The sequence below is a fragment of the Caenorhabditis remanei genome, chromosome IV (assembly GCF_010183535.1).
Source record: "Caenorhabditis remanei strain PX506 chromosome IV, whole genome shotgun sequence".
Lineage (NCBI taxonomy): Eukaryota > Metazoa > Nematoda > Chromadorea > Rhabditida > Rhabditidae > Caenorhabditis > Caenorhabditis remanei.
This window is the reverse complement of record NC_071331.1, coordinates 20,833,240-20,857,868: the sequence shown is the minus strand read 5'-3', so window position 1 is coordinate 20,857,868 and position 24,629 is coordinate 20,833,240. Positions and strand designations below refer to the sequence as shown.

At 37.5% G+C, this 24,629-nt stretch overlaps 8 protein-coding genes across 8 annotated transcripts; 1 reads left to right on the top strand and 7 right to left on the bottom strand.

Moving 5' to 3' along the window:
* Nucleotides 1-678: 678 nt before the first annotated feature.
* On the bottom strand, nucleotides 679-2,774 carry GCK72_015463 (uncharacterized protein; the record flags this gene model as incomplete). Its single annotated transcript, XM_053730887.1, has 5 exons — nucleotides 679-782; nucleotides 1,194-1,506; nucleotides 2,279-2,414; nucleotides 2,463-2,597; nucleotides 2,671-2,774. The coding sequence occupies 5 exons, from the start codon at nucleotides 2,772-2,774 to the stop codon at nucleotides 679-681; spliced, it is 792 nt and encodes a 263-aa protein (XP_053585659.1).
* A 2,345-nt stretch (nucleotides 2,775-5,119) lies between these two features.
* GCK72_015462 (uncharacterized protein) lies at nucleotides 5,120-5,670 on the bottom strand (the record flags this gene model as incomplete). Its single annotated transcript, XM_003092539.2, has 2 exons — nucleotides 5,120-5,537; nucleotides 5,621-5,670. 2 exons carry the CDS (start codon nucleotides 5,668-5,670, stop codon nucleotides 5,120-5,122), a joined length of 468 nt encoding a protein of 155 aa, XP_003092587.2.
* A 1,230-nt stretch (nucleotides 5,671-6,900) lies between these two features.
* GCK72_015461 (uncharacterized protein) lies at nucleotides 6,901-7,459 on the bottom strand (the record flags this gene model as incomplete). The annotated part of the gene is made up of 2 exons (XM_003092535.2): nucleotides 6,901-7,321; nucleotides 7,410-7,459. 2 exons carry the CDS (start codon nucleotides 7,457-7,459, stop codon nucleotides 6,901-6,903), a joined length of 471 nt encoding a protein of 156 aa, XP_003092583.2.
* A 2,084-nt stretch (nucleotides 7,460-9,543) lies between these two features.
* On the bottom strand, nucleotides 9,544-10,812 carry GCK72_015460 (uncharacterized protein; the record flags this gene model as incomplete). Its single annotated transcript, XM_053730886.1, has 4 exons — nucleotides 9,544-9,735; nucleotides 9,785-9,955; nucleotides 10,003-10,080; nucleotides 10,690-10,812. 4 exons carry the CDS (start codon nucleotides 10,810-10,812, stop codon nucleotides 9,544-9,546), a joined length of 564 nt encoding a protein of 187 aa, XP_053585658.1.
* Nucleotides 10,813-11,106: 294 nt separating this feature from the next.
* On the bottom strand, nucleotides 11,107-13,405 carry GCK72_015459 (uncharacterized protein; the record flags this gene model as incomplete). Its single annotated transcript, XM_003092527.2, has 3 exons — nucleotides 11,107-11,208; nucleotides 11,416-11,754; nucleotides 13,283-13,405. The coding sequence occupies 3 exons, from the start codon at nucleotides 13,403-13,405 to the stop codon at nucleotides 11,107-11,109; spliced, it is 564 nt and encodes a 187-aa protein (XP_003092575.2).
* Nucleotides 13,406-13,656: 251 nt separating this feature from the next.
* Nucleotides 13,657-15,036, bottom strand: GCK72_015458 (uncharacterized protein; the record flags this gene model as incomplete). Its single annotated transcript, XM_053730885.1, has 4 exons — nucleotides 13,657-13,749; nucleotides 13,800-13,861; nucleotides 14,815-14,908; nucleotides 14,995-15,036. The coding sequence occupies 4 exons, from the start codon at nucleotides 15,034-15,036 to the stop codon at nucleotides 13,657-13,659; spliced, it is 291 nt and encodes a 96-aa protein (XP_053585657.1).
* A 5,916-nt stretch (nucleotides 15,037-20,952) lies between these two features.
* On the top strand, nucleotides 20,953-22,421 carry GCK72_015457 (uncharacterized protein; the record flags this gene model as incomplete). Its single annotated transcript, XM_053730884.1, has 2 exons — nucleotides 20,953-21,238; nucleotides 21,727-22,421. 2 exons carry the CDS (start codon nucleotides 20,953-20,955, stop codon nucleotides 22,419-22,421), a joined length of 981 nt encoding a protein of 326 aa, XP_053585656.1.
* Nucleotides 22,422-23,214: 793 nt separating this feature from the next.
* GCK72_015456 (uncharacterized protein) lies at nucleotides 23,215-24,182 on the bottom strand (the record flags this gene model as incomplete). Its single annotated transcript, XM_053730883.1, has 2 exons — nucleotides 23,215-23,361; nucleotides 23,898-24,182. 2 exons carry the CDS (start codon nucleotides 24,180-24,182, stop codon nucleotides 23,215-23,217), a joined length of 432 nt encoding a protein of 143 aa, XP_053585655.1.
* Between the last annotated feature and the right edge of the window lie 447 nt (nucleotides 24,183-24,629).

Below are 24,629 nucleotides of genomic sequence, written 5' to 3'. Positions count from 1 at the left end.
ATACCTCGGGGAGCGAGAGGAATGGTGGGATATGACGTGGCCGGGGTTGCGGACAATGTGCAAGATTTGACGAGCAATTTGGAAATTATGAATTTTAAGTGGTTTTAGGCGGGTTTTGACGATTTTTAAGCTAAAAACAGCTAAACTTTTTTCATTTTCACCGTTATTATTACTTTTTTTTCTTTATTTTTCTTTATGTCATACATTTTTTTAAACAGACCAGTTCAACATGTGAACTTCACGATACCGATTCTTGAAGTTTCATAAAACTTTGCACTTTCTCCTATCAACTTTCGTCATTTCTCTCTTATCACTAATCAGCCAATTATAATATCACGAACTTTTATTACATTTCCCCAATTTTTATTGCATTTTTATTATTACAGAGAGTTTTCCAGTAAATAATGTTGAATTTCAATGAATTACAGATTGTTTATGTACAGTATTCATCGGGTCAGCAGCAGGTTAGAAAATCTGGAAAATTTTTTTTGAATTAAACCAAACCATCTTCGGACCGACCTGAATGTAGACAGCTTTCACAAAATAAGGGTAATGTACCGGAAATTGGAACATTGTTTTTCTTCTTATGAAGTAGTAGTGATACCATTCTAAGTATCCAATTTGTTCCTTATTTCACACTCTGAAACGAAAAAAGTTACCCTTAAATTACTCAAAAAATCACATTTCCATGACACCAACAATATTTATCGCCACTGCATTAAAACTATTGACAGCTTGGAGAGAGGTTTCTGACAGTCTCGGCTTCCAGCAGAACATGAGATCTGAAATTTTTCAAACTTTACAGACTTGCAAAATATCGGCCCGGCCCGGCCCGGCTCGGCCCGTCGGCCCGGCCCGGTCGGCCCGGCCCGGTCGGCCCGGAGTCAAAAAATGAGCACAATTTTTTCACAAAATTTTTCGAAATTTTTTGAAATTTTCATCGAAAATAGTCAAAAATCCTATGTACACTTGAGTTTTATTGATATGTAAAAACATAGTCGAAAATTCGACTTTTTTGCGAAAAAATCAAAAAAATTTCAAAAAAATTCAAATTTTCAAATTTTTGTACTGTGACCCCGACCGGGCCGGGCCGGGCCGGGCCGGGCCGGGCCGGGCCGGTGAAAATTCTCAAATCGGCCCGGCCCGGCCCGTTGCAAGTATGAAACTTTATGTTTTCAATAATACAAACTCACTTAAAAACGCATTCCGATAAGGCTTAATTATAAAAATATTGGGTAAAGGGTCAAGAACCGGATAAAATGAAATAAAAATCGCAGTGACTGGTCCAAGGGATTCTGGAGCTGAATTCATGAAACAAGTGATTGCAATAATTGTACTGGGCAGATGCATGAGACATAATGGAATAGCTGCTTGGATCACCAACGCAAAAAATAATTCGTTTTGTATCGATCGGTAGTGATGGGATACAGTAGAAAGTTCAGTAAAGCTGTGGAGTTTCGTGTAGCAACGGGTGCCAAAGTAGAGCATCATGGAAATGGAGATTGTCTGGAAACGTGTATAGTTTATAAATTTTAGCTGTTTTTAGTGGAAAATGACCAACTTTCAGAGGGGGTTACAGTATTCCAGCTTGACCCACCAAGGAAAATTTTCATGAGTCATACAGATTAAGAGTAGATCTAAATTTTTGTAGTTGACAACTTTTTTTAATGAACACTCCCTACAGAGTTACATATCGACCAATTTCAGTGCAAATCAGTGCGATTTTTGAGCTGTCCCCTTTGAATTACTGTAACTCTCCAGGGAGTGTCCGTACAAAAAAGTTGTCAACTACAAAAATGAAGCTCTTCCTTTGATCTGTATATTCCATACAACATTTTCTTCAGTGGGACAAACAGTGATACTGTAACACCCTCCTAAGAAGTTACGTATCGACAAAGTAATTTCACTCTCAAATGGACCTACCCACGAAGAAAACTTGTCTATTCATGAACGCAAAATAATGCATTTTTATGGCACAGAAATGCAAAAAATGCATTTAATTGCATTCGTAAATTGAATTTAATTGCATTAAATGATGCAAGTTTTCTTCGTGGGTAAGTCCAAAATCGTCCCATTTCAGTGCAAAATATTGCAATATTTAAACTTTCCAATTAAAATGATCATAACTCTCTAGGGAGTGTCCGTACAAAAAAGTTGTCAACTACAAAAATAAAGCTCGACTGTTGGGCTGTACGATCCATGCAAAATTTACTTGATGAAAATGGTCATTACTGTAGTATGCTGACCGCGCGGCGAATTCAAAAACCCAAAAACTCACAATCAACGTTGAAACTGCTGTTAAGCCAAATATACTATGCCAGTTCACATACTCTTTGCCGTTTTGATCTACCGGATAAATGTAAAAACCGATAAAACTCAAGTTGTCTATTGAATTGTTTTGAAGCACTTTTACCCTGAAATTTTTTCAATCTATGTACAAATTTTTAGAATTAAAATTTTACCTCATAAACTGCTCGGTGGCCTCATTCATTCCAAAAAACATACAAGTAGATATTGTATAAACAATACCAAGGATAAGTGGGCATGTGATCCAAATGAATACTCGAGTCGCGTTGAAACATATCCATTCCTTGTTTCTAAAAGTTCAAGAATTTCAGAAAATTCTATCAAAAATTGAAAAATGCTCCTCGCCCATTAACCGCCAAAAACCTATAAATAAAATGCACTCCAAAGTTAGCCAACGATGTTCCAAACATAGTGAAATACAATAAGATACACATTCCAACTGGAAAAACCATTAAGCTCTGATCCATTGCCACTAGAAACCCGGAATCTTTTGTATAAATTTGCGAGGGGGCCCAAAAATTTAAAGAAGCGTAAATCAGTTCAAATATAGATAGATAGATCATAAGATATTTATAGACGCCCAGTCGTTGAGGGGACTTGAAAATAATGAGGTATAGTAGGATGGAAATAGTAAAGAGGGAGATTACACCGCATACTTTTTCAATTTTTTCAACGACAACTTTTAGAGACATTTTTTAGACCAAGAAATGGAAAATAAAGAACGGAATGGATGTATATGTACAAACAATCTCATTTCATTAAAAAAAAACTTGTTCCAATTTCCGGTACATTATATTACTGCACCTATTTTTCTGTAATCGTCTTTTTCAGTTTTATGCACGTTCACGTCATCTGACCAACAAGTAGTTATGTATCAGAGTTGCATGAAATTCCGACTTCCGATTTCCGAGTTCCGGATAAGGTTTTTCACTTCCGAATTCCGACTTCCGTTTTTGAAAAAATCACTTCCGTTCAACTCTGGTCTGTATATCGCTTTCTTCAATTCTGATCATTGCATAAATTCCAGTCTCTGACTCACATGAATGCCCTCAGCTCAGACAAAATAATGGTAATGTACCTGAAATTGGAATTTTGTTTTTCCAATGAAATCATTTTCTTTGTATGCATTTATTCCGTTCATTATTTTCCCTCTTCTAGTCCAAAAAATGTCTCTAAAAGTCGTCGTCGAAATAATTGAAAAAGTATGCGGTATTCTCTCCCTCTTCACTACTTCCGTCCTACTGTACCTCATTATTTTCAAGTCCCCTCAACGACTAGGTGTCTATAAATATCTTATGATCTATCTATCTATATTTGAACTGATTTACGCGTCTTTAAATTTTTGGGCGCCCTCACAAATCTATACATACAAAAGATTCCGGGTTTCTGGTGACAATGGATCAGAAATTAATGGTTTTTCCAGTTGGAATGTGTAATTTATTTTTATGGACCAGTTTCAACGCTACTCGAGTATTTATTTGGATCACATGCCCCCTCATCCTTGGTATTGTTTATACAATATCTACTGATATGTTTTTTGGAATGAATGAGGCTACCGAGCAGTTTATGAGGTAAAATTTTAGCTTTTTTAAAGTTGAAGATTGAGAATTCCAAAATTTCATATTTTCAGGGTAAAAGTGCTTCAAAACAATTCAATAGACAACTTGAGTTTTATCGGTTTTTACATTTATCCGGTAGATCAAAACGGCAAAGAGTATGTGAATTGGCATAGTATCGTGAGTTTTTGACAATTTTGAATTCGCCGCGCGGACAGATACAGTAATAATTTTGACAACTTTGGCTGTTCTGTTTCAGTTGAAAATGTCCAACGTTCAGAAGGTGTTACGGTATCACTGATTTACCCACCAAGTAAATTTCTAATAAATCATAAAGATCAAAGGTAGAGCTTCATTTTTGTAATTGACAACTTTTTTGTACGAACATTCCCTAGAGAGTTATGGTCATTTTAAAAGAACAGTTTTAATAATTACTGTATTCCACTGAAATTGGTCGATATGTAACTCTCTAGTTAATGTCCGTACGAAGGTGATCCAAGCAGCTATTCCATTATGTCTCATGCATCTGCCCAGTACAATTATTGCAATCACTTGTTTCATGAATTCATCTCCAGAATCTCTTGGACCAGTCACTGCGATTTTTATTTCGTTTTATCCGGTTCTCGATCCTTTACCCAATATTTTTATTATTAAATCTTATCGGAATTCGTTTTTGAGTGAGTTTGTGAATACTTTCGAAAATTCGAATTGAGAGTGAAAAATTTCAGATCTCATATTCTGCTGGAAACCGAGACTCTCAGAAACCTCCCTCCAAGCTGTCAGTAGTTTTAATGCAGTATCAAAAAGTATTGTGTGAAAAAAGGAACAAATAGATAGTTAGAATCGTATTTGTATTTGTATTTCTTCGTATCACCAATAACTTCATAACAAAAAATACAATTTCTGGTACATTTTCCTTATTTTGTCCCAGCTGACTAATTCGTTGAAATCCCACATTATTTATTGGAAAATTAGTTTTTTTTAATGCAATAAAAATTTGGGAAATCTAATAAAAGTTCGTGATAATTAGTGATAAAAGAGAAATGACGAAAGCTGATAGGAGGAAGTGCAAACTTTTATGAAACTTCAAGAATCAGTTTATTCAAATTTTAAACAAATATTGAAACAGCAATGGAAGAACAATAAGTAAAGAATTTACGTTCTTCGTTATTATCAAACAAAATAATGCACAGAAAGAAACTCAAAAAAAGGCTTTTTTGAGTATATTTTGCTGTCAAAAGGAAGATTTTGAGTGATTATTTAGTGCGAGGGTAAGCATATGCGAATAGTACGAATGGCAATAAAATGAGCAACGAAACAAGAAGGGGACAGGCAACAAAGAACAGCAAAACCTCAGAAGGAGTTAGGTCAGCTTCTGATATCTTCTGATATTGATAGACCGTCTTTTCCATTGTTTTTGTTCTATGCTTTCTACTTTGATTGAATGGAAATCGAGCATAGGTGTTTGAATTTTTCTCCTCATTTTCCGATTTCAATGCCTCATATGCCTCTTTGTAGTGCATCAACTCCTCAATCTCTCTATCCTTCTCCTCCAATAGCTTACGGTAGTTGGGTCCCGTGGTTTTGGTAATGGACGCTTGAAGAGAGTATTCTTGATGTTGCAAGTCTCGAATACGTTCCATAAGAGATTTCTTGGATTCCGTGGAGTCCCAGCTAAAAATAAGCGTTTTAGAAGGTGGAAAGGTGTTTCGGTATGTCTGTCTGTGTGTCCAGATGTCCATTTATACATAACTTACCCTTGTTTTGCCGGATTCTCAGATGACCGAAGATTGTCTTTGGTGACCATTTTGTTTACAACTTTTGATCTGGAATATCGGATAACAAATTGAGGGAAATTTTACCAATTGGTGGCGAATTCAAAAAAAAATGCGTGAGAGCAAGGCGGCCTTGTAGAGGACCGTGAAATGTGTACGAGAGCCTTGCCAGAAAAAAGGTGCGAGTGAGGATATGGTGAATAGTGAGTAAATATGAGATGACATGACGGACTATTGAAAAACTAGACACGAAATCGATAAATTGTCCGATACAGAGGGGAGGAAGAGGAGGGCATTGCCCCCACAATTATTTGAAGAGGGATGTAGTGGATGGTGCTGTGAAGGGGTTAGGTAAATACAATATGACGTGGCGTAAGTCGAGGCAATGAGAATGAGGGTTAGGAAAATGCTAGTAGGCGTTAATGACACAACTGGTTTTCTGGAAGATTCGACTTTTTTTTCAGTTGAAATTGTCCAACTTTGAGAGTGTGTCATGGTAAAACTAAATGTCACACGCAGTAGATTTTTAGTGAATCATACAGATCAAAAGTAGAGCTTCATTTTTGTAGTTGACAACTTTTTTGTACGGACACTCCCTAGAGAGTTATGGTCATTTCAAGACGATAGCTCAAAAAAAGCACTATTTTGCACTGAAATAGGATGATTTGAAGGAGAAATTACTTTGTCGATTTGTAACTTTCTAGGGAGTGTCCGTACAAAAAAGGTGTCAACTACAAAAATGAAGTTCTACTTTTGATATGTTTGATCCATTAAAAATTGTTTTGGTGGGACAATCAGTATGACCATGACACCCTCTCAAACTTGGTCATTTCCAATTGACTAATGGTCACAGTTGTTAGAATTATGGTCATTACTGTAGATGAAAGCTCGAATTCCAATTGTCAGAAAACCGCGACGCATGGTGGTGCTTTCAAAATCGAGTAATTGAGATTGTAACTTTTAAAAAGTAAACTTTTGAAAAAGGAAGTTTTTTTGAGAATGACTAATTTGAGGACAATTTTTTGTAGTCATCACTTACACACCGTTGTTTTCATACAACTTTTTATCGAAAACCAACAAAATTTAGCTACTAAAATGAAAAAATTTATTTTAACCAAAACTTTTTTCGAATTTGAAAAAACAAAAAAACTTTAGAAGAGGATTCAAGACATGATACATGAAAAATTGATAATGACTTTTTTTTTTCGTTATCAGAGAACAATATTGAGTTTTATTTTTCTGCTCAATCGTCAACAGATGGATTATTTAAGTTGGCGGAGAGCAAATAGGATTCCCAATGGAATGACGTGCACAGTAAGAAGGATCAAAGCAACATAAAATGAGCATAAAGCGAAATATTGGAAAGCTTCTCTCTTCTTCTCTCTTGTGAGTTGCTTGATCGTCTTTGCCATTCTATGCTTTATACTTTGATTGCTTGGAAATTGAGAATAGGTGTCGCCATTTGAATTCCTCTTGTCATTTTTCGCTTTCAACGCTTCATAGGCCTCTTTGTAGTGCTCCAACTTATTCTTCAACTCCTCAATCTCTTCGTCCTTCTCCTCCAATAGCTTACGGTAGTTGGGTCCCGTGGTTTTGGTAATGGACGCTTGGAGAGAATATTCTTGATGCTGAAGAACTCGAATACGTTCCATAAGAGTTCTGCTGGATTCCATGAAGGTAGGGCTGAAAAGATGTATTGCCTATATGTGTGTTGTTCGGATGTTTAATAACACCAGCAGACTCGATTTCATTCAGAATAATAGACACTTACCTTTGTTTTGCCGGATTCCCAGGTAGCCTAAGATTCTCTTTGTCGAGCATTTTGAATACAACGTATCTTCTGGAATAATGCATGTATTTAAACAAGTTAAAAATTTTTTGAGAACCCGAAAATTAGTAACAAATCGATAAAATGCCCCCGAGAAAAGGCCGAATGAGAATGACACTATACAAAAAAGAGGGATGGGCGAGGGGGCTAATAGTAAGTAAATACGAGATGACGTGGCAGCTGTCACGTCATCGGTGTGATGAGGATTAGGAACAATGACATAATCGGCTTTCTGGAAGATTCGACTAGATTGGACTAATGACCTCAATTACACATTAATTACTGTCTTATCTTCACCAGAGCGACATGTATTCAGGAAGCAGATGGTGCGGCTCTCTTTAGAGAATGTAATTGGCAAAGATATAATGGAAGATAGGTAGACAAGAGTAATTATAGGGACCTATCTTGATGACAATTAGCTATATAACGGATTTTCCTGCGATATCAAAAAAAGAAAAAAGATTTCTCCCCGGCCGGGAATTGAACCCGGGTCTCGCATGTGACAGACGCGGATACTCACCACTATACACAGGTAAAGCGCGATGGATCCATTGTGGGTCCATATGCGTCCATATCGAATATGGATCCACATAGGATCCATAATGCGTCCACATTTAAAACGCGGATCGCGCGCGGATGGAATATGGATAGGGAGGATGTCGGTCGTCCTCGAATTTCCGTGGATCGCGCGTGCATCCATATAGGATCCATATTCAATCCACGCCGGATCTGACTTTCCAACGATAATCCGATATTCCGCTTTGCGTGTTGTTTATAATAAATCGAGACGAATTATTTTTTAGGAGTTTGTCGAAATTTTCTCCGTTTTCCAGAGTTTTCACCAATTTTTTGACAGTTTTTGTTGAAAATAAATTATGGTTCACTGAATAAAAAATAATTAAGCTATTGCCGAAACAAATTTCTGTTATTTTTCACCAAAACTCGGTAATGTCATTGAGAATTTTTTCGGAAATTTATGGTTATTTTCATGAGAAAAATTAATGGTTTCCACTATTTTTCTTTTCGGAACGACATGATAAAATACATTTGCAGGTGGAATAAAAGGTAAATTGGTAAGTTTCTGTCGTTCCGAAAAGAAAAAAACGGGACTTTTACTCTATAGAAGTGTTTTTCTTTCCGGGTATTACTTGAACTCATTTTGTGTAAAATTGATTCAAAAAACCTACAGACCATTTTGGCAATTGAAAAACAAAAATTGAATAGTATACTGAAATTACATAAAAGTGAAACCATAATTTGCTTTTGATGAAAAGTGAGTGAAAACGGAGAAAAGTTTGTAGACGAACAGAGTTGGACGAGAACGGAAAACGGAACTTGAAAAAAACAATAGATAGAACACAATACACACAATAAGAAACTTATAGTAGCAAAAGAATAAGTCTCTAGTATGCGAAACAGCCTCAATATGTGGTGGTATGAACCCAATCGAATCAAAGAAACCACGGATCGCGCGTGGGTGCTAAATGGATGCCGCCCGCGCGTGGATCCATATGGATCCATAATGGATCCATCTGACATACCCACAGCATCCGCGCGCGATCCGCGTTTCATCCATAATGGATCCATCGCGCTTTACCTGTGTACTACCGAGGACACGGCGGAGAGACGACGGGGAGGGCGTATAAGAAAGCGGGGGAGCGGCGGGAGTGACACCTCAGTGAGCGTGGGGAACGGTGGAAATGACGTGGCGGTGGTTGCGGACAATGTATAGGATTTGACGAGCAAGTTAAAAAGTTTGAATTTTTGGCAATTTTGTGAGGTTTTTGGGGTAAAAACTCAAGTTTTCTCCTTTTTCAATCAGAAAAAGTCAAAAACCAATTCAACATGTGAACTTCACGATACTGATCCTTTTTTATTTGTGAGTGTAACACTTATAATCTCCCCTGTACTGGCCTTTGACACCCTGTGCTAATCCGTGGTTAGAAGTTATCAGTAACCATACTAGACAGTTTTTGGCCACGCCGCGCGGCTACTCTCAAATTTTTCTTTCGGTCCAATCCTTAACAAAACCTAACAAGAAAATCGCTTTATTCAAAATCTCAAAATTTTTCAAAATTTACAATGTCCACTGCAAATTAGCATAATCTTTCGGGTTAGCCGCCGCGAATTTTCCAGTCAAATCAGTGACACTATCCTGGATAGTTGGTGTCTTCTTGATCTTCGTCATAGCCTCCACCATAAATGTCTGACAGGTTACTGTATAGTTGTTGAGTGCCTTGGCGTCAGCAGCCCAGAACATTGTGCGCATCTGAAAAACGCGATAGTGATGCAACTGCGCTCTACCGCACACAACCCACATTATTAGCTTCCGGTGTTGTCAAGTACTTTGTTTTCACCGCCTGATTGTACAGGTAGTTGATGTACTTTTTGAGAGAGAAACGGTAGTCAATGAAGGCTAGAGCCTTCTTCTGTGCGTACGCTTGTTTGGAGAGCGGGTTTTTAGCGTCGACCTTGGCGTTGGCTGCTTTCTGAAAATGTGTTTGAAAAAATTGAATTGAAAAAACTGTATTCTCACCCAATTCGCTGGAATCCAATTTTTCACCACTGTCTTCGTCTTGGCAATCACTGTCTGCTTGTTTACATTGGTAGTTAGCTGAAAATTTTGACATTATTCGAGTTTTGAGGTTCGGAACCAGTAATGTGAGAAAAATGGCTTGAAATCACTCACCTGTCCTAATAACACAATTTCAATGAAAATCAAAAAAAGCAAAAACAATTTCTCCCCGGCCGGGAATTGAACCCGGGTCTCGCATGTGACAGACGCGGATACTCACCACTATACTACCGAGGACACGGTGGAGAGACGACGGGGAAGGCGTATAAGAAAGCGGGGGAGCGGCGAAATTGATACCTTGGGGACTGGGAGGAATGGTGGATATGACGTGGCGGTGGTTGCGGACAATGTGCAGGATTTGCCGAGCAAGTTAGGAATTTTGAATATTAAGTGATTTCAGGGCATTTTTAGCGTTTTTTGAAGCGGAAAAGTCGGATTTTCGTGGTTATTTTTTAAATTTCTCACAAAAAAGTGGTATTTCTATGTGGAATTTCATAGTTTTTCGTCATTTTTCCCTTAAAAGCACACCAAATCTCAGTTTTTTTTCACACATTGATCTGCTTTAAATATATTTGGGATCGGAAACTTTAAAATTTCAACATATTTGTACAGTATTCACTGGAAAAGTGACAAAAATTGAGAACTCACCGTCTTAACCTTTGCCACCGCCGCATATGGGAATATCTTCTCGAGAGCTCCTTGAACAATCTGATCACTTGAAACGTAGAAAACCAAAGAGCATAGCAAAACTAGAGAGACTACACGGGGCATCTGAAGTCAATTTTTTTCGAATTTTGAAACAAAAAAATGTTGACCGAAAAAAAATGGAATGAAACTGAAAAAAGATGAATGTTCGCACTATATGACCACCATTTATATAATAATCCCCCCGCGATCGCTACAGTAATCCGATTTTTCGATCACCGAATTTAGTCATACGCCCTTCGTTAATCCGCCGAAATCCAATATGAGTATAAACTTTTTCTCCCCGAAACAAAAAAAATTCCGTTTGGCACGTGTAAATAAGTAGATCAAATCTATTTCATTATTTTCCATTTAAAAAATTTAAAGTGTCCATTGCAAATTGGCATAGTCTGCTGGGTTCGCCGCCGCAAACTTTCCACTCAGCTCTTGCACTTTTGCTTTGAGGGTGGACGGTTCCTTGACCTGAAAATTAAATTTTTTATATGTTTTTCGGAAAGGGCATAGTCTAATTAGTCTAGCAAAGAAATTTCATTAAGTTTGGACCACAAGGTGTAAAATTAGAAAACCGCGACGCGACCGCGTCGCGTGGTCGAAAATTCTTTTCGTTATAACTCGCCGTCCTGTCGTCTAATCTGACTGAAATGTTTCCATATTTTTCCATCAACCTACCTTAGTAGCAGCCTCTGTCATAAAAATCTGAGAGGTCTGTGTGAAATTATTGACCGCTTTGGCGTCAGAAGCCCAGTACAAAGTGCGAAGACTATCCGCATCGGCTTGTGTCAAGTACTTGGTACTAACTGCTTGTGCGAACAGATAGTTGATATACTTTTTCAGGGAAAATCTGAAATCGATGAAGGTGAGAGCCTTCTTTTGTGCGTAGGCCTGTTTGGAGAGCTGGTTTTTAGCGTCTACGGTGGCTCCGGCGGCCTTCCAGTTTGCTGGGATCCATTTGGTAACCACTGCTTTTGCCTTGGGCTTCGTTGTTTCCTTGTTGACGTTGGTGGTTAGCTGAAAAGCACAAAGAACATTTTTCCAACAAAATCAAAAAAGAAAAAACGATTTCTCCCCGGACGGGAATTGAACCCGGGTCTCGCATGTGACAGACGCGGATACTCACCACTATACTACCGAGGACACGTCGGAGAGACGACGGGTAGGGCGTATATGAAAGCGGGGGAGCGGCGCCAGTGATACCTCGGGGAGTGGGAGGAATGGTGGGAAATGACGTGGCGGTGGTTGCGGACAATGTGCAAGATTTGACGAGCAAGTTATGAATTTTGATTTTTCAGTGATTTTAGGCCATTTTAAACGTTTTTTGAAGCGGAAAAGACGATTATACGTCAAATTTCTCAAAAAATTGAATTTCTATGTGGAATTTCTTAGTTTTTTGTCATTTCTCCCCTAAAAACCCATCAAATCTCAGTTTTTTCACACATTGATCAGCTATACACTCTTCGAATTTACTCTAGGAAAACTCTCCAACGATGCAATATCGCTTTCTCATCTTATTCGCATCGTCTAGAACTTCTCTCTATCTACTCTATAAGACACCGTAGACTCAAATCCCAATTACTCCTTCTGTATAAATTTATAGCTGGCGCATCTCATTTTCCCAATCTCAATTCCTTTATCAGACTGTCAAGTTCTCCACGAAGACCCATGACTCTCATTTATGTCTCCCCCCTCTCCGACAATTTTTTCTCTTTTATCCTTCCCATCTGGAATGCCATTGTTGCCAATGTTAGTAGTTTCCTCTCCCCCTCCCAATTTGAACATCTTCTTGACTCTGCCATTACCCGGTTTTAATTTATTATCTCATCTGGTCATTTTGTTAAATACATATTATTCTTTCTCATTTAATTTGCCTTCTACGGTTATCTCTTCCCCCTTGCCAACTTGTCTGCCTACCCTCCTTTTTATATTTATTCTCATTCCCCGTTTCCTATGTATCATGTCATCCCTATTTTCTACTCGAAACTGTCTCGTGAGGGATTGTTTCTAGTCTTTTGTATCTTTTTGGTTTCCTTTTAGTCACAATAAATTAAAAAAAAAATACATGTGTTTGGAATCAGAAACGTTAAAATTTCAGATTTTTGCAGAATTCACTCGAAAAGTGACAAAAATTGAGATTTTTGGTGGGGTTTGAGTTATTTTCAACCGATTTTTTTAACGATTCTTGCGGATTTTAAAGATTTTAATTTCAGAATGGAGACACTTTTTTTTTCAAAAACGCAAAAATAAAAAACAAAAAACTTTTTCCACATGTGGACTCGAACCCTGGTTGGTCTCCTGACACTGTCTACCTTAACCACTCGGCCACCACTGGAAAGGCAAAATTCCGATTTTTGCGGAAATCAGGGTTTTAAGGGTTTCCGGGTTCCAAATTTCAGAAATTTTAGGTCTTTTCGAAGGGAATTTACCAGGGAAAAAATAATGAAATTTGTGGCATTTTTATGGTTTTTTTTTTCACAAAAATCATTATTCATCAGTTTTTGCCCAATTTCAGCCCAAAATTCCCCGAATTTTCTCAACTCACCGCTTTAACCTTGGCTACCGTCGCGTATGGGAAAATCTTCTGTAATGCTCCGACTACAATTTGATCACTTGACACATAGAAGGCCAATGAGCACAGTAAGACCAAAGAAATTACACGTGGCATGTTTTCCACCGTAGTATTTGACCTGGGTGCAAATATTTTCGTCAAAATTTTCTTTTTATTCTGAGGGACGGTGGGTAGGGGTAATCTGAACCGGTACACTTTTTTAATCCTCTGGGTAGATCGGTTATTCGAAAAAAAACTTTGGTCAAAAGATAATGACCGTTTAGTGTTTGATCTACAGGTAGACTTTTGTTATTTGGTGGATGTTTGTCTGTTAGTTTGTCCAGATGTCCATTTTCACATTATTATATTTATTCACCACAACAACAGTAAGCTACACAAGAAACCAAACAGAAACATGTCATGATGACGGCAGCGATACCGATTAGAATAGCTGGGAGGACCTGGAAATTGAGACGAAAAATTTAAAGTGGATTTTGCAAATTTTCAGTACCTGCGTCCTTAGGCAACACTCATTTGCACAACACTCGAAATAGTAGATGAAGTTGTGTGGACCTGGAAACAATTTTTGGTGAAAATTCAGTTTTTTCCCAAATTTTTGAAAATCAAGCTTTTGAAATCCCACAATTCCATTAATTTGAGCAATTAACAAGACTGCATAAGTTTTTTATTCAATTTTTGTCTTTTTGACAGGTTTTAGACGGAAAAATAGATTCATTTTACATTTGTAGCGCAAAAATTGCTATGTTTTTTGAATTTGATGTGAAAATCTCAAATCTTGGAAATTCTATACTACCAATTTTGAAAAACTGATAAGATTTTTGAACTCTCTATAGAATTTCCAGAGTTTTGAGCCCCATATTCTCCTATTTCTGACCACTTTGAGTCTGGTGGCCTAGGAATCCAAAATTTGGGTTTTCTAGGCCACCAAACTAAAAATGCTCAGAAATGGGTGAATATGGGGCTCAAAACTTTGGAAATTTTATGAAAAACACACGAATCATCCTTAAATTGTTCTAAAATCTCATTCATAAAAATTGTTGGAATTGAATTTTGGTCAGAAATAGACTTTTTTGATACAGAAAAACTGATTTTCAGAAAAAAGAGTGCAACTTTTTCGGCAGAAAACATTTTCCATTAAAAATTGCACAAAATGTACTTGAGGATGGTCTGAACCCGTTACAACTTTTATAAAAAATAGTTGTTATCTGAAAAATGATTAGCTGAAATCATAATTTTCTGAAATCGGTTTTTTTGTATTAAAAAACTATTTTTAGACCAAAATTTACATTTTCTGGGTCATGTTGCAGTTCTTCTTCGCAGTATGGGAGACCGGGCATTTTTTTATATTTATTTTTAAAAGAAAAATTCAACAAATTCGCTATTCAATTAAATTTCCCAATATGCTCAAAATCATATTTGATTTCTTTGTTATTTAGGCGCCTCTAATAGAGAAAAAAAATATTTTAAGAGACCGTGAAATTCCCTTTTTTCTATAAAAAACTCACAATTCAATTCAACACCATTGACATCTTTACACGGTTCACTTTTTGCAAATAACTGAGCAAGACATGTCTCTATCAGCAATAGCAGTAGGCATATCTAGAAATTTGAAAATATTGGAACTAAATTACTTTTAATTACTCTCTTTCACAGGAAATCAACATTTCGTACCCGCTGAAACTCACTCTAAGCAATGAATAACTAGTTTTTCTTCTGAAAATGTACATTTCAATCGAATATCACTTGTTAACGGTCAATAGTTTCAGTATCAATAAGAAATTGAGTCACATTGGGCATGAAGGAGAGAACAAATAAAACAAATACTGATAAGGAGAGTTTTTCCTTCTTTTCACACAACTTTTTGTTTATCAAAAGAAGGAATGAGGAGGTGTACCTGGTGATAGAATTTAATGTTTTCAGTCTGAACAAAAAGAATTTAAAAAAAAAGGGGTTGAACGGTGTATTTTGTTAAAAACAGTTGTTTGTTTTTAGAGAACATGAGAAACAAAAATGGTCCAGAAATTTTGATTCCTTTTCTTTTCTACAATTACATATTAAATTTTCAGGATCTATATACACAAAATTAAAAAAAGTTTTATTATTGGGGGTACTCGATTTTAGAACTCGGAAAAATAGAACTGCGACAAAATAAAACTGTAACAATATATAACTGACTAAAATCGAACTGCTACAAAGTGGAACTGAACACAATGGAACTGCTACAAAATATTATAGAACGTATTCTCTGTAAGACTCGAGTATGGTCACTGTAGGTTCGGGCCTAGGGCGTGTAAGTTAGCTACAGCTTTGAAACTTTCAAAGAACGTTTATGAGGACATGTGCAACACATATGCACAATATTGGGTCGCAGCTCCGGGTTACTGTAGTACGGTAGGTGCTCATAGGTCAAAAAATGAACTTTTTGAGAATTGGTCGGGAGAAGCTGAAAATTTTACCATATATTAAATACAAATAGAGTATTCATTTCACAAAGTTTCAAAATTTTTGAAACTTTTTCAACCGAGTTATGGTCAAAAAACACACTTTTTTGACCGATTTTTTGAGAAAATCCAAAGTTAGGATTCTTCATCGAAATTTCCCCATTTCAAAACTTTTATTTTTACATTTGTTATTATTTTTCCTATTAATCAAAAAAAAATCATTCGAAAAAACCTCGACCAAAGGGGTGAAATTCAATCGAGAAAAAACCAAAAAAAATTGTTTTTGAAGTTTTTGAAATTTCGTTTTAAAAATGAGTTGTCCTTGTAATTTGCAACATTTTTTGTATTAACACTTATGTTTTTACTCTTCACCATCACATAGAAATCTTGAATTTAGTGCGAATCTTCAATTGAGCGGCGTGTGATTTCCAGCTGTCGCGTAAGAGCGGCATACACAAAATAAATGTTTTTGTTCGAGTAATTTTATGATTGGGCTTTGTTTGACAATAAACTGCTTACTGTAGAAGACAATTCGGTACGTTTTTCATTTACACAGTTGTGCATCAATTCAATTAATATCTCACATGAGAATCTCTTGCGTTGGGAACCGCAGATCTTGATATTTTTTTTTGTGAAAGACATTATTTAGTCTTACTAAAAAACTCCTAAAGTAGTAGCGGCGTTCTCCCAAGTTTTGCTTTAAAAAATCAATTTTTTGTTTTTTTTTGGAGAATTTTTTAGTCGACTCACTTTGGCTCTTCAAAACTTCTCACATTTTCAATATTTTCAAAAGATTTTTTTGCAAATGATTGGTAAAGACATGCTCTTTATTTTTGCTTTTTAAATTATAGAGCTACTACCTTGTCGGAATGAGATAATTTAGGAACTACTTTTATTTTGGATAAACGTTCTCAAGAGACCGAGTCCATTCGATCATTTGACGGATGATGCAAGTTCACACACTCAAATGTAGATCAAACCAAAAAATGAAATTTACTTTGAATTGTAGACTCCTTTACAGGTTTTTTAAGTATTACTATCCTACATATACTCTACTCAACAGAAAAATCGTTCGACCCTCTGTTTTTTTTCCAAAACTCAGATTTGGGTCATTTTTTTAAAGATGTCAACATAAAAAGTGTTTTAAATTGGAATGGAAATCAGGCCACTGTGTTCTTTTCCCCATCACGTGACCTAAAAATGAAAAATTAAGATAAAATCGGTTGTAGAGTATATGTAGGATAGTAATACTTAAAAAACCTGTAAAGGAGTCTACAATTCAAAGTAAATTTCATTTTTTGGTTTGATCTACATTTGAGTGTGTGAACTTGCATCATCCGTCAAATGATCGAATGGACTCGGTCTCTTGAGAACGTTTTTCCAAAATAAAAGTAGTTCCTAAATTATCTCATTCCGACAAGGTAGTAGCTCTATAATTTAAAAAGCAAAAATAAAGAGCATGTCTTTACCAATCATTTGCAAAAAAATCTTTTGAAAATATTGAAAATGTGAGAAGTTTTGAAGAGCCAAAGTGAGTCGACTAAAAAATTCTCCAAAAAAAAACAAAAAATTGATTTTTTAAAGCAAAACTTGGGAGAACGCCGCTACTACTTTAGGAGTTTTTTAGTAAGACTAAATAGTGTCTTTCACAAAAAAAAATATCAAGATCTGCGGTTCCCAACGCAAGAGATTCTCATGTGAGATATTAATTGAATTGATGCACAACTGTGTAAATGAAAAACGTACCGAATTGTCTTCTACAGTAAGCAGTTTATTGTCAAACAAAGCCCAATCATAAAATTACTCGAACAAAAACATTTATTTTGTGTATGCCGCTCTTACGCGACAGCTGGAAATCACACGCCGCTCAATTGAAGATTCGCACTAAATTCAAGATTTCTATGTGATGGTGAAGAGTAAAAACATAAGTGTTAATACAAAAAATGTTGCAAATTACAAGGACAACTCATTTTTAAAACAAAATTTTAAAAACTTCAAAAATTTTTTTTTTTGGTTTTTTCTCGATTGAATTTCACCACTTTGGTCGAGGTTTTTTCGAATGATTTTTTTTTGATTAATAGGAAAAATAATAACAAATGTGAAAATAAAAGTTTTGGAATGGGGAAATTTCGATTAAGAATCCTAACTTTGGATTTTCTCAAAAAATCGGTCAAAAAAGTGTGTTTTTTGACCATAACTCGGTTGAAAAAGTTTCAAAATTTTTGAAACTTTGCGAAATGAATACTCTATTCCTATTCAATATATGCTAAAAATTTCAGCTTTCCCCGAACAATTTTCAAAAAGTTCATTTTTCGACCTATGAGCACCTACCGTACTACAGTAACCCGGAGCTGCGACCCAATATTGTGCATATGTGTTGCACAACACTCATAGTACATGATCATATAAAAATCTAAGCCTAGGGCACGCGTTGCTCGAGTCTCACAGAGAACGCGTTATAGAACTCTTCCACTGGTTTTGAAAAGGCTTACTGGGTCGATCGAAGATAATTTTATACAGTTTTTTGTTGACTATTAAATAGACAAAGACTTTATCTTCATAAAATAAGTGTTTTTAGTCGACTTTTCTTCTCGAAAACTGGTTATAATTCTTCTAATAAGTCACGAATGCAAACGCGCTCCAATCGAACTAGAGTTCTATTTTGTAACAGTTCTATCTTGTAACAGTTCCATTGTGTTCAGTTTTATTTTTGTCAGTTCTATATTGTTACAGTTTTATTTTGTTGCAGTTCGATCTTTCCGAGTTCTAAAATCGAGTACCCCCTTATTATTAGCCGATAATAAATGTTTAAAACTGTTTTGTGAATGTTCCCAATGCCAGAAGCGAGTAAGATGTGCAGGACATATACCAAACACTCTAGGAGTGACATGAGTAAGAAATTATCAGTTCTCGAATATTTTTCCATTATGCAATTTTATTCGAGTTTCTTTCACAATTTATTGTTTCATGTTTCCAGTTAACCACCATGAGCGTGTTCAGTCAGCTTTCAGAATCGGCTAAGCAGAATCCATTCAGTCTGCCATTCAGAACTGCAAACTGTTCTAGCGCAGTTTCAGCCCGTAAGTTACTATACCTGTTAGAATTGCAAAAAAAAACATTGAAAATCTGATTGCAATCCGTTCCCGGTACCACTTGCTCCAAGTTTCGGATTAAAATCAGATTCTTACCGTGAAAGCATTTTCATATTTTAATTTTCTCACCAGTGTTCTATGTGCAATATTCTACCCGTGCAGCGCATGTGCACGGTTACACCAATGATAGTGCTGACAAGGGAAGTACATGACGAGGTGAAACTTTTCAAATTTTCGCCCAATCACATGTTGGGCGACTTTGAAGTTGGACTCAAAAAAAATTTATTGTTTGTTTCACGTAAAGTACTTAATTTTGATGATTCGTGGGTTGGGTGCTTGAAAAAATGAAGAAAAAAGCATTCATACGTCTTTTGTGATGGGTGGAAAAAATGCAAAAAAAAATTAGAAAAGCATGGAGAACGAACCCATAGCCTCCCGACTACTAAACGCGCCCACACACAGGTAGTTGGCCAGCGACGAAATACGGACCATATATGCGCCCGCGCGCGGACTCCAAAAGAATTAGCTAAGGACGAAATGTGTGCGTCATATACGGTCCGTTTCGAGTCCGCGCGCCGAAAAAGTCGCTCCTCTCCCTCCCACCGCTAGCCCCCTCCCTACTTTTGTTTCCCGGTTGAAATCGTCATTTAACAAGGAAGATTAGTGATAAAATTACTATTTTATTTAAAGAAAGATAAAAAGGAACATTAAAAATAATGAAAATAAGAAGAAAGCATAGCAAATTAGGCATAGAAATCACAAGTTTGTCGGGCAGTCGTGTCCTTCAAATCCATCGAAATCCACTGAGGTAGAAGCATATATCAGTCGTTGATTTCAGTTTTTCCCTTTGTGTTTCTGAAAAAAATCAACTAATTGATGAATAAGATACAATTATTCAGTTAACTTACTTTCGAAAATGGGTTCCTCCCTCCGGACGATGCGTGTTTGAGAAGTAGTTCTGCCCAATTTTATCGAATTTCCTCACTGAAAAAATTTATTTTGAATAAGGCATGCTGAATACTATTACAAACCTTCAAGGAAATCGATGAATTGATTCCATTTCAGCTATCGCCGCTGTTTATCTTTTTGGGATCATCGGACTGACTGAAAACACAATAATGTTTCGATCATTTACATTAAAATGCGAGAATTTTTCACGGAAAAAATTAATTAAGAGAAATTTCAATAGAAAAATACATTTTAAAAAAGCGAAACTTTCGAAAAATAGGGAAAGAAACGAAAAAGCTCCGTAAATGATAAAAAATTATCATTATCCGAGAGAAGTCCGAGAGCTTCGGAAGAGCTGCTGCATACGGCGACCGCGGCCAGCGTGTCCATATACGGTCCGCGCGCGGACGCCTGCTGCCCACTTCCACCTCTTTTACCAAAGTCCACACTGCGTCCATATAGAGTCCGCAGCGGACCACATTTCCGCCGCGGACTCTATACGGACGGAAAATTGTACTGAATCCGCATGCGGACCACACGCCAACTACCTGTGCAACCGCTGCGCCACCGATGATTGAAATACGTGCGGTTATGTTGTGGAAGACAGTTCAGAAGACCGCGGGTCTCATGGTAAAATGCTTTACCATAGGAAAAGTTTGCTGGCTCATAACTCCGTTCAGGGAAACATTTTGCAGATTTTTCTTGCAGATTTGAAATCCTCAGGGTCAAAATTACCTATGGTCAAGTTTACAGAAAAAGTTCAACTCGCCTCGTCATGCACTTCTCTTGTGAGAGAAGATAGCATCTATCGACAAGAGACATCAGGAACGTTGTTCAAAAAACCACCCTTTTTTTCCAAGTTTTTTTTTGAAATTTTTTCAATTTTTCATCTTTTATGGGATCATTTCTGATGATTTCTCAGGTTTTCTTCTAATTCTAAATGATAGTCGAAAATTTGACTTTTCGCGAAAAAATCCGAAAATTTTCAAAAGATTTGAAAAAATTTTTCAAAATTTTGAACTTTGAACTTTGGCGCCAAAACACCCGGCCTTTCATAGCTCGCGCTAAATCTCTTTAAAATGGACAAATGTGAGTTGTAGTGATATTATGCATGTGGATAATAATTTACTTCTGGGGTGTTACGCAGCTCGTTGACGGGTTAATGGACTGGTTGGCTTACGGTTCTACGCAATATGTAACAAGCGTTGCTATTGGAGCTGCTACAACTGTAGCTTCCGCTTATAAAGATCAATTTCACTTAGAATCACAAAATTTATCACTGATTACAGCGGGACAAGTCGAGTTCGGAACTGGCAAATACTATGCCTACTGTGCTTTCGGAGGAGTTCTTTCCTGCGGAATCACTCACACTGCTATGATTCCACTTGATCTCGTCAAGTGCAGAATTCAGGTATGGTATCATATTATCGGTTCACGGCATTTGTACAGTACCGCTCAAAAGTATATTAAGTTTTAGTTTTTTAAGTTGAAAAGGTCCAACTTTGAGTGTGTGTCATGGTAATACTAATTGTTCCATCAAGTAGATTTTTGATGGATCGTACAGATAAAAAGTAGAGCTTCATTTTTGTAGTGGACAACTTTTCTGTACAATCACTCCCTAGCAAGTTACATATTGTCAAAGTAATTTCTCGCTCAAATCGACCCATTTCAGTGCAAAATAGTGCGATTTTTGAGCTGTCGTCTAAAAATGACCATAACTCTCTAGGGAGTGTCCGTATAAAAAAGTCGTCAACAACAAAAGTGGAGTTCTACTCTTGGTCTGTTCGATCCCATTAAATTTTTTTTTGTCTGACAATTTGTTTTTCTATGACACACTCTCAAAGTTGGGCGTTTTCAACTTAAAAGAGGAAAAACTTGATATACTTTTGAGCGGTACTGTATGTATATATATATTTTTTATTTTAAGTCAATCCAGAAAAGTATACTGGTACCGCCTCTGGATTACGCACCACTATTGCTGAGGAGGGAGCACGTGCTCTCGCGAAAGGATGGGCGCCAACACTTATCGGATATTCAGCTCAGGGACTCGGAAAATTCGGATTCTATGAGGTCTTCAAGAACGTTTACGCCGATATGCTCGGAGAGGAGAACGCCTATCTCTACAGAACGTCGCTTTATTTGGCTGCTTCAGCTTCAGCAGAGTTCTTAGCCGATATTCTCCTTGCTCCAATGGAAGCTACTAAAGTTCGTATCCAGACTGCTCCAGGAGCACCACCAACTCTCCACGGATGCGCCCCATTAATCTATAAAACTGAGGGTCTCACTGGTTTCTACAAGGGACTCCCACCACTCTGGATGAGACAGTTCCCGTACACCATGATGAAGTTCGCTTGTTTCGAGAAGACCGTTGAGGCTCTCTATCAATACGTCGTTCCAAAACCAAGAGCCGAGTGTTCAAAAGGTGAGCAACTCATCGTCACTTTCGTCGCCGGATACATCGCAGGCGTTTTCTGTGCCATCGTCTCTCATCCAGCGGACACTGTAGTTTCCAAGCTCAACCAAGATTCTCATGCTACCGTCGGAGGAATTCTCAAGAATCTCGGATTTGCTGGAGTTTGGAAGGGACGTGTACCACGTATTATCATGATCGGAACTCTCACTGCCCTCTAATGGTTCATCTATGATTCCGTCAAAGTAAGTCACGCTTCACTTGCAAAATGATATTGAACTATTCAGGTCGCTCTCAACCTTCCACGTCCACCACCACCAGAGATGCCAGCTTCTCTTAAAACCAAACTTGCCGCCCAACACTAAATGCACAAACTAGAAATCGATTTTAATTTTTTGTCCCCTCTTCTCTCGGATGTCTGCCCCTAATTCTTATTATCTCTCAAGAATCAATATCACTATTTAAAGTATTCGTGTAGAAGGTCCGCAACGGAAAGATTTAAATATTTTCCCCGAGTCGCGTTGCGTTCGCGTCGCGGTTTACAAAATTTGTATTTGGCACTCAGACACGTTGTGCGACGCGCGTGTTACCTTTGGCCTCGCATTGCTGTGCACTCTTGACTTGAAATATGGTTTTTTATCGTTATATCTATTTTATTTTTGTTGAATAATAAAGAATATTGAAAAAAAAGTATGGGCTATACAAAAATTTGAAAGAAAATATAAGCGGGGAATACATAAAAATTTAAGAGTATTTAGCAAAATTTGTAAAACTTTCTCAATAAAAGATTGTCCTCTTAGCTGCTCCTGGTGAAGTACTCCATTTTTTTATTTATGGAAGAGTGGGGACATCTGCTCCATTTGCTGTGGTGGTGGTGTGTGTGGTGGAAGCGGGATCGATTCGATCGAGAAGAGAGTGTTTATGTTTGTCCATCTTCTATTTGGAGTGGTCCCGGGTGCGTTGATGGAGTTTCGCGACTGTCCCAAAACTTGGGGAGTTGAGTAGACTTTTCTTTCAAGTCGCTCCATTTCTCCTGGAGCTACCAACGTTATGGTAATGCTGGTTAGCCACATGCTCCAAGCAAGCCTCGATTATTTTGAACTTGGTGTCGCGAGTTTTTGGGCATCGTGGGCATTGAAGATGTTTCACTCCTCGCAACATCTGAAAATGTGAAATTAAAATTTTTCAAAAGTAGAATTTTGGTTTATGAAATTGGGGAAAAATAGACTTTTGACTATAGCAATCGGGCAAAAATATAAGTTTTACTCTAGAAATTGAGAAAAATATAATTTTTACCATACTTGCAAACCGGGCCGCCGCGTAACTCGCGTCAAACTCAATATTATGAGCTGGAAATTATACCAAAATGTAGATCTCGACGAGTTCTATGTCCGTGACCTACTACGGGCTGGATGGCTATTCGTTAATGTGCCGCGGGCCGGGCTAGATTGGGTTTTTTGGCCATTTTTGCGTTTTTTGGCACTTTTTCCCGGCCCGCGGCACATTAACAAATAGACATCCGGCCCGTGGTGGGTTACGGTGATAGAACTCGTCGAGATCTACATTTTGGTATATTTTTGAGCTCATAATATTGAGTTTGAGGCGAGTTACGCGGCGGCCCGTGTCGGCCCGTTTCGGCCCGGTTTCCAAGTAGGATTTTTACTATAGAAATTTCGAAAAATGTAATAAATGTTTACCTCTTCTCCTGCTTCGTATCCAAAGTTTCTATTCGCAGCGTGGCTCCAAAACTCGAGAACTTCTGGGCTTGTTTGATGGGTGCGCGGAAATAGTGGGTGTCTTGTCATGTGATGAAGACGAATGTGCCCCACAAGCTCTGCCATTAACCGATAATGCACTGGGCAAACTGGGACAAGATTGGGCTTGGCGCGCAGTCGACCAGAATGGGAGTTGATTAAACTCAGCTTGAGTGATGGCTGGTGGAAGTGGGGTAACTCCCGAGTGGGTAACACAGCAGTGCACATTGAATCCCGCATTCTCGACAGTAAAGGTGGAGTGGGTAGTGGGGAGTGGACATTTTGATGTCAGCTGATACCTGAAATTATCTTTCAAATATGTGCGTATGAAACACTCGTCAAATTGTCCAATACTGTACAAAGGGTTTTAATCGTCGAAAAACGCCCCCGACTAATCGGATTCAGAAGAAAAAGGCATTCGAAAGGAAACTATTGCATTAAAATGCACAGACTAGGATCTACAGTACTCTGAATCTTTTTTCCAGCCAGATTTTTTTCAGTCAACTTTAATTCAGGTGGTGAGGCTTCTGGATGCAAAGAAAAACATTGAAAATGCATTATTTCAGACATTTTTCAGATTTTTGGACGTTTTTCACTCAAAATCCAATCCATTTCTTCATACTTGATAACGGGGCCAAAACGGGCCGACCCGGGCCGGCTTGTAACTCGCTTCAA